Here is a 9,789-nt window from a genome sequence, read left to right on the forward strand (position 1 = left end):
ATAGCTTTTATTATTCGTTAATGGTACAGTAATTTCTGGTTACCTGCATTATTCATAGCTGCATTTTGGCGTTACCTGACCAAAAATCTGTTTATAGGCAACTATTCTCTAGATTCCGTTCAATATATTATGTTTTAGTGCACATTCAATAGCTGCATTTTCGGCATAGCTGCATCAAAATTTTTGTGATTTTACTTCAATTTGGTTATAAAATTTACACATATCTGCACAAAAAAAATTTAAATTTTTTTGCGAACTCAAAAAAAATGCAACCACTCTTATTTTGTACTGATAAGAAGTGTGCAAAACAAATACAATACAAGAAAAGACAATGAATTGTAAAAACTGTAACGTTTTCTCTCCCGAACTTGAAATGTCTTTCACTTTATTATTTCAACATTGCTTTTAGCTGAACATCATATGAACGTAAGTAATATTGAAGATATCGGCCTTGTTTGACAGGTAAGCGAATTTAAGCTTTCTGCATTTTGGGGATTGCTGCACAAGAAGTCGTGCAATTTTTGATTGTGCAGGTAAGCAAAAAATACTGTACAATTGTCCTTAATTCTATTTCAATAAATTCTTTAGGTATTTTCAGTCCGAAAATTAGATAAGTATGATTAAAATATGCTATCCCTGTCTGTATGTATTTAATTTTATGATAGTCAATTTCGTACTTCGTTATTTCATCAGTTGTCAGAATGCTGGGATGTACTAAACCATATTTGTCCTGAATTAGTTCCAATTTATTTTTTATAAGTTGAATATTGGTTAACTGTTCTAGAAAAACTGTTTTTTCATTTTCCTCATTTAAATATTTATTTATCGAATTTAATTCTGTTTCTATAAGTATACGATCATTATTTATTACAGTTTTCAAATGCGTCAACGTCAAGTTAAAAAAATCATTTATGTGTTGTGTATTTATTTCAGCTATAGTCCATATTTTGTTGCTTCAAAATTTGAAGAAACAAAATGTTTAACAGTGGATAATGAAATTGTCAAATTGTGCGGTCAACAGATTTAGGAGGATACAGAAAATTTCTCGTTCTGTTTAATTTTCTGGTCACTCTTATTGACCTGTTTATCGACACCGAGTCAGCGGTTAAGAGAACTGATGAGGAAGTTTGGCTGCTTCCGAAACTATAGTATTCTCTGCCTCCGCTCGTAGTAATCAATTTCATTATCCACTGTTAAACATTTTGTTTCTTCAAATTTTGAAGCAACAAAATATGGACTATAGCTGAAATAAATACACAACAAGTATTATTTTGCAGTCCAACAATACAAAGCCAACAACAATAACAGGCAATCAGCACGGCCTTACTTGTTGACTACGCATAAAGCAAAAACAACATTTTGTTGTGATCTCTGCTTACTGCAAACAACACTACTTATGCTTGTCTTCTTTGCGATGCAAAGACAGCATAAAAAACAGTAGTGGGTATATGATTTTGATTATTCTGACTCAATTGTGCGGTCAACAGATTTAGGAGGATACAGAAAATTTCTCGTTCTGTTTAATTTTCTGGTCACTCTTATTGACCTGTTTATCGACACCGAGTCAGCGGTTAAGAGAACTGATGAGGAAGTTTGGCTGCTTCCGAAACTATAGTATTCTCTGCCTCCGCTCGTAGTAATCAATTTCATTATCCACTGTTAAACATTTTGTTTCTTCAAATTTTGAAGCAACAAAATATGGACTATAGCTGAAATAAATACACAACAAGTATTATTTTGCAGTCCAACAATACAAAGCCAACAACAATAACAGGCAATCAGCACGGCCTTACTTGTTGACTACGCATAAAGCAAAAACAACATTTTGTTGTGATCTCTGCTTACTGCAAACAACACTACTTATGCTTGTCTTCTTTGCGATGCAAAGACAGCATAAAAAACAGTAGTGGGTATATGATTTTGATTATTCTGACTCAATTGTGCGGTCAACAGATTTAGGAGGATACAGAAAATTTCTCGTTCTGTTTAATTTTCTGGTCACTCTTATTGACCTGTTTATCGACACCGAGTCAGCGGTTAAGTGAACTGATGAGGAAGTTTGGCTGCTTCCGAAACTATAGTATTCTCTGCCTCCGCTCGTAGTAATCAATTTCATTATCCACTGTTAAACATTTTGTTTCTTCAAATTTTGAAGCAACAAAATATGGACTATAGCTGAAATAAATACACAACAAGTATTATTTTGCAGTCCAACAATACAAAGCGAACAAAAATCATTTATAATAATTTGTTGGTTATTATTTTCTCTAATATCATTAATATTGAATAATTTATTCTGTATAGTTTGTCTGTCTTGGTCATCCATTGTGCCAAATAACCACTTTGATAATTTTCCTACTCCATTTATTAGTCCTCGTCTCGTTCTTATTGGTCTTGGAATTAGAGTCATTAGTTTACTTTTAATTTCTATTAATTCTAATTGTAACATTTCCTTATTTCTGATTTTTGATAAAATTATGTTTTCTGTCATTTGTTCTACGATGTTTTCAATGTCTTCTAAATTTATTACATGTATGATAATGTCGGTTTCTTTTACAATTTCCTGCTGTTTTATTGCTGATTGTTCAATCAGATGCCTCGTCGTCATTGTTGCTTGAGTCGCTGTTGTTGTCAGGATCATTGCCATCAATATTATCCAAACCTGCAAATTTTAATGGTCGTTTGATTTTACAAGGGTGAATGTTATCTAATTTTGATTTCTTATATTTGGGTTGTTCTTTGTGCCTAAGAGCCTTATAATTTTTGATATAGCCTTCTTCTCTATTTTCGGTATATTCTTCTCTAGACTTGTTAAGTTTTTCAATTGCTTTTGTTTTATTCTCATCTATTTTCTTTTTTACTTTATTCTCATCAACTTCATCCTGTTGAATCTCTTTAGGTGAATATTTTGTAGTTGAATGATATCTTTCATTATAATTTCTAACTGCTTTCTGGATAAGTTGTTTTATTGGTGTTTCTTTATTTAGTTTATATAAAATTCTAAATTTTTCTGCTATTGTATTATGTAGACGTTCTACATCCGCATTTCCTGTATGGCTATTGGGTTTAGTAAGATGTAAAGCTATGTTTTCATTTTGTAGAAATTCTTTTAGTCTAATAGCATTGAATTCATTGTCCGCTACTATTTTCTTTGGTTTACCTATTCTAGTGAAATGTTCCTCTAATTTTTCTATAATAGTTATAATATTTCTGTTATCAATGGATAAGCTGCCGCAAATTTAGAAAATTTATCGATTACTGTCAAAAAGTGAAATCCTTTCATTATATATGTATCTACATGGATAATTTCATTCTTGTTTGAGAAAATTTAGTTTTAATGGGATTTCTAGTTCTAATAATTTTGGATAATATATTTTGTTTTTAATATTATTGTAGGTTTCAAGAATTCCGGAATGCATACTCTCTCTGATATGGTACAAGGAAATTTGTTTTACTGCTTCGACTTCTGTTTCTATATCTTGTGCTCTTATTGTACACTTTGTAAATTTTAGTTTTCTATTATTTGAAAACATTTCTATTAATTTTTCCTGAACTTTGTTGTAATTATGGTCTGATAGTTCTGAATAAATTCCTACGTTTCCTTTAGTTATATACTTCCTGAATATGTCTCCCATATTGTCAAAATCTGATTCGGCTATAAAAATTATTTTCTTTCCATGTATTGTTTTAAGTTCTTCAGTTTTATTATTAGTAAGAATTATTTGGGTCTTATATTTATTAACTATTTCCTCTTTTATAAAGAAATGGTGTAGTAAGTTTTCTTCCGCTGAATGAACTGTTGCTAAGGTTTGATTATCGCCTTCTATTGCATTTACGGTATTTTCAAATAGTTCTTGATCTACCTCTTCGTGTGATTGAGTTTTCGTTTTCTTATCTTCATCATTTTTGTTGTCACTATTTTGTTCAATTCTACTCAAAAAATCTGCCACTCTATTTTCTTTCCCTTTAATATATTCTATATCAAAATCATATTCTCCTAACTTAAGTAACCACCTTTAATGTCTTGGAGATATATCCTTTCCTTTGTATTTAGTATGTAAATATTTAATTGGTTGATGATCTGTTAATATTTGAAATTTTCTTCCGTATAGGTATGGTCTTAGATAATTAACACTCCATAAAATAGCTACAAATTCTTTATCTGGGGCTGAGTAATTTCTTTCATGATTATTCAATGTCCTTGATACAAAACAAACGGGGTGTCCTTCTTGCGAAAGCACAGCGCCAATTGCATAATTTGATGCATCAGTGGTTAATGTGAATTTTTTATCAAAATTCGGATATTTCAAGATTGGATGTGAACTGATTAGTAATTTTAGCTTTTCGAAGGCTTCAATATATGTTGGATCTTTAGTATTAATTTTTGTTCCCTTTTTCAAATATTTTGTTATAGGTTGTGCTACTTTTGCATAATCTTTAACGAATTTTCTGTAATAACCTGTTAATCCTAAAAAACTCTTGATTTGTTTTTCTGTTTTTGGCAATTTTAAGTCTTGGATAACTTTTATTTTATTTGGATTAGGTTTCAATACGTCCTTTGTTAAAATATGTCCTAAAAATTCAGTTTCCTTTTTCATGAAATTACATTTATCTATTTGAATTTTTAAATTAGCTTTCTCTAAAGTTTTAAAAATATTTGTTATTGCTTTAACATGTTCTTTTAGTGAGGTACTAAATATGAGAATGTCGTCTAAATATACTACACAAGTTTTATTTATATAATCGCGTAAAGTTTCGTTCATCAACCTTTGAAATGTTGCTGGAGCATTTTTTAAACCAAATGGCATCGTAATAAACTCATATAGTCCATGAGGTGTTACAAAAGCTGTCTTTTTCCTATCTTCTTCTCTTATTAATATTTGATGATATCCCTTTGCTGAGTCAAGAGTTGTAAAATATTGTGCTCGTCCCAATTTATCTAAAATTGAATCAATGTTTGGTAATGGAAAACTATCATCAATTGTTATTTCATTTAATTTTCTATAATCCACTACAATTCTATATTTTCTTTCTCCAGAATTATCTATTTTCTTTGGTACTACAATTAATGGACTTGCATATCGAGAACTGCTTTTCCTAATTATTCCTTGATCTTCCATTTCTTTTATTTGTCTTCTTACTTCTTGTTCATGTTCTGGTGGGTATCTGTATAGTTTAGCTTTTATTTGTTCATCTGTAGTTGTTCTAATTTCATGTTTTATATCCATGGTACTTGTCAATACATCCCCTTCTTTAAAGAATAAGGGTTTAAATCTGTTTATGACTTTTGTAACTTCTTCCAATTCTTTGGTATTTAAGTGTCCTAGTTCAATTCTATTTCAGTCAAAATCTGATGCTTCTAACGTACATATTTGAATATTTTTATATGGATTTATAATAAAATTTGTTGTTAGATTGTTGAAAGAAATTTTACCATCTACCATATTTATTACTGTATTAAATGAGTTGAGTAAATCTATACCTATTATAAAGTTATACCTTCGTCCTGTAAGTGGTGTTGCTTTTCATTTAATATTTCCTTCTTTAATATTAAATTGATCTGGTATATCTGTTAATATTTCATATTTTATCTTTCCTATTCCATGTATGGTGTTAAATTGAATAACTTCTTGCAATTTATACTTTTTAAATTCATTTATGTTTTCATCAATTATACTTATACTTGCTCCTGTATCTATCAATGCTACATAGTCTTTATTCTTTATTGTTAATTTTATCATAGGTAAAAACTCTGATGTTGTATTTAGAAATAAATTATTTCTCAATAAATTCTGTCTTTTATTTTGTTTACTGTCCTCTATTATTTCATATTGATTTACTTCATCTTCTTTATAATTTTTATTTTGCTTATTATTGTCCTTATTTAAAATTGTTGAATCCTTTGCTTTTATGTTATCAATTTCCATTGGTTCGCCGTGGTCTTGCCAAGGTTGATTCCTGCGAAATTGACCGGAATATGGCCCTGGGTGTCCTACCTGTGCTAACCGCTGAAAATTTCCTGAATTGTTATTATTACCATTATTCTGATTTCTGTATCTTTGGAAATTCCCTGAATTATTATTTTGGTTCCTATTTTGGTTATAGTCGATTCGTGGGCTATAAAGTTGTCCGTACAAATTTCGGTTTTTATTATTGTAATGAAAGTTATTATTTCTGTTAAAATTATTTCCTTGTCCTCTATTTATTTGATTATAATTGTTTCCCTCATTTTTATTTTTATGAGGACTATTATTGTTATTATATTTATTACATTTATTTTTCTATATTCATCTCTAATGCATGTATCCTCAAAACGTCTTTTTGTTAGTATTTTTAATATGTCATTAATATGTGTTTCTTCGTAAATTTTGTCTAGAAGCGTTCCCTGCGTCATTTCCGTTATCGTATTAACTAATAAACTGTCAATATTAGATAAGTCAATGTAATGGTCATTTTCATAGTATATAATTAATTCATCAGACTTATATTTAATGTTTTGAATTTCTATAATTAATTCGCTTACGTTGTTCACTTTCAGATTTGCAATCATTCTGTATATCTGATGGGGTTCCACCGATGGTCTGTATCTCAATTTTAAAGTTTCTTTAATAAGTTCCCAATTGTCTGGTTCCGGGATGTTTATAATTGTGTTCTTGGCCTGTCCTTGTATTATTTTATAGAATATTAATCTCACTGCTTCCTTTTTCAATTCTTCATTGTTAGTAGTTGAAAGCAAATACTCGGTGCTGCAGAAAAAGCTGTTGACTGTTATTTCACCACTTCCAGTAAAGATTGGAATATAACTTATTGCCTTTAATATGGATTCTCTGGTACTATTGTGTTGTTGTGAGCTTTGTTGTAGTTCGATGTAGGCACTTCTAAGTCTTTCGATTTGTTCATCCTTTCTGGCAATCTCCGCTAGGACTGCGTTGATGTCTTGAGCCTGGTTTTCCATCCTCCGTCTGTCAAATACTGTATTTCTCTTTTTCCTTTGTGAACTCAGTTTTGATTTAATGTGGTGTCCTTTTTATTGTACTACGTGACGGTTCACTGCACTATTACTTTTTGTAATTTTAGTGGTGTCCTTTTTGTACATATGCAATTTTAAAATACACTTCACATTTAAGTTCGTTTCACTGGATTCTTATTTTTATAAGAATCCTACCGACTGCGCCACTTTTATATTGCACTTCGTTCACTTATTAAAAAAAAGTTTATTTGTTTTTAATTTACTTTTAAAAACCGTTTATTTGAATATAGATCTGGAGTTAAACACTGACTGACTTAAATCGAATTTTACATTGATATTTATAATATTCTTCTTAGCTGTTGTGTAAGCATTTTTATTATTTAGTTTATTCTGATTGGCTAATAACCCTAATTTTTAGTAAACCGTCATTTATTGCAAAATTAGCAATTTATAAAAAATGAGTTTTTAAATTTAGTAGACTATCATTTAATGCAGAATTGGCAATTTATTATAAGAATACATTTTGATTGGCTGTAATGCCATAAATGTTAATATACTGATACAAATGCAATGTTAGCAAAATTAATATTGAAAGTTAATTAACAAAAGTGATTGACCTTATAAAAATGCTTATGCAACAACTTTACAAAAGTTGGAGTTTATTTGTTTATTTCTTTTAAAAAAATATCTATGGGGTCATTATACATAACTCTCATGCATCTTTGCGTTGCCTCAGTCAATGAGCTTGGTGGATTTGAAAATAAGATATTCTGATACTCTGTATTTACCCCTTTTACAAAAACGTTTAATGCCATGTTTTCGCTAACCTTGTGTATTGCATCTCTTGTTTCTTTTGACGGTTTTACAAGGCTATTTATTTCAAATTCACTTAACTGATCTGAAAAATTCGAAATGCTCTCCCTAAATTCACTTATTGACGTATTAGCTTGCTTTATAGTTCCCAATTCAGACAAAACCTGTTGCAAATTTCTTGGGTTTGGATATGATTCAATTAATAATTTCTTCAAATCATAAAAACTTTGTGGTTTATTAGAACGACCTAAAGTACTTCTTACTTGGCTCGATAGTTTAAAATTATAGACATATTTAACAAAAAGTTCTTTTTCTTCATCTTTGACCATATCATGTAAAAGTTCAGCTTGTGATATGAAATCATCTAAGAATTTATATGTTCCTTTAAACACTTGCAGGTTTTCCCCACCACATTTATGTCAAAACTAGACATATTTGATAAAATTCCTTCAACTTTCCCTTTCTTAATTTTTAGACGTTTTAAAATATCCTCAATATCTGTACAAAGCAACTCAATTTTCGATGAACACTTTGTTAATTCTTCATTATCTTTGAATCCTTCCGTATAATTTCTTATAAATTGTAATCTTTCAGATTTTTCATTTACGTATTTTTGTGTAAAATATTTATTTATGCTTTTTTCAGGTTGGGGCTTAACTCTAGTTTAGTAAAAACTCCCCGGTTTTTTTGAAATTTTTACCAGAGGTAGATATTGTTGCGCTGATCACGGAAATATATAATTTTCTTGGGGGACGGACCCGGTTACCCGGTTATTGGACCCGAAAGTCCGGGTTGGACCCGGCTCTACTACCGGCTCTATCATTATGGAAGCTTATGGAAATACCTATCCAACAAGTGGTCATATGATGGGGTTATTTCCAGATGGTCAGGTGATATAACCCAAAAACTGATTTTTGGACCCGGATTTTTCCATAAAACCCTCAAAAAGTCGAAAATGGGCCCATTATGGGTGCTCGCTTAGTGTATGTCAGATTATAGCTCCCACTTGAACCTTTCAAAAATGGTGCTATATGTTGTGATACCTTCTCTGGATCCAGAGATATGGCTCTTAGAATATCGAAAACCCGGTTTCTCCAAGTGGCTATTTATAGAAAAAAATTATAATTTAAAAACACATTTTGTTCCGGTTCTCGAGATTTGCACCTGTCCATAGGAGAAAGTCTTAAAGAAACATTTATAATTTAAAAGAAAAATGTGTTCCCGTTCCCTAGATTTGCACCTGTCCATATATATATTTCCGTGATCAGCGCAACAATATCTACCTCTGGTAAAAATTTCAAAAAAATCGGAGAGTTTTTACTAAACTAGAGTTGTTCCCAGGTTGCCAACAAATCGGCAGTAAAAACTTGATTGATTTTATTCGACAAATTTCAGTCCTTATATATTATACATAACGGTATTTTCCTAATCTTATTTTCTTAATCCTAGTTTTCTTATTTTCTATCATCCTTAAACATAAATAGTATTTGTTGTTATAAATAACATATGATCTAAACAGATGATTGAAACAGCTGATGATTGGGATCTATAGGGATCTAGTGATTGATAATTACATTGATCTACAGATGTGATTATTGGGACCTACAGGGATCTGTAGGTGTGAATATCGGTAACAATCGATATCACTACAGTCTAAAAGTTAATCTATCTAAATCAGTTTGGGTTCAGAAAAAAACATGTAACGATTGAGTAGATTCATCGCTTAGTTGAAACAATAAATGATGCATTTGAATCAAAGAAATACTGTACATCTGCGTTTCTAGACATTTCCCAAGCTTTCGACAAAGTATGGCATGATGGGTTACTATACAAAGTCAAAAGTCTTCTTCCAGTAAACTATTATTTGTTTATTAAGTCTTATATAGTCTGTTTTATGTGTATGAAACAAATGAAATGAGTAACCTAAAAACCATAAGAGCTGGTGTCCCCCATGGCAGCGTAATGTACCTACTGTTCACATCTGATCTTCCTCAAACTGATAATGC

The 9,789-nt window shown here is 30.5% G+C and overlaps 1 protein-coding gene across 6 annotated transcripts in view; it reads right to left on the minus strand.

The window, feature by feature from the left end:
* Positions 1-7,280, minus strand: part of LOC141400055 (uncharacterized) — a 207,784-nt gene extending 200,504 nt beyond the window's left edge. For 4 of the 6 annotated variants that reach the window (XR_012412069.1, XM_073979459.1, XM_073979460.1 and 1 more), the window contains exon 1: positions 6,524-7,261. Coding sequence is in view for 3 of the 6 variants with exons in the window: in XM_073979459.1 (XP_073835560.1) it covers positions 6,524-6,955 (432 nt within the window). In the remaining 3 variants the exon portion in view is untranslated. The other 2 variants (XR_012412068.1, XM_073979463.1) reach the window with 1 other exon arrangement.
* Positions 7,281-9,789: the final 2,509 nt, after the last annotated feature.

This window comes from Musca autumnalis, unplaced genomic scaffold, assembly GCF_047663935.1.
Source record: "Musca autumnalis isolate F117 unplaced genomic scaffold, ASM4766393v1 scaffold_3, whole genome shotgun sequence".
Taxonomy (NCBI): domain Eukaryota; kingdom Metazoa; phylum Arthropoda; class Insecta; order Diptera; family Muscidae; genus Musca; species Musca autumnalis.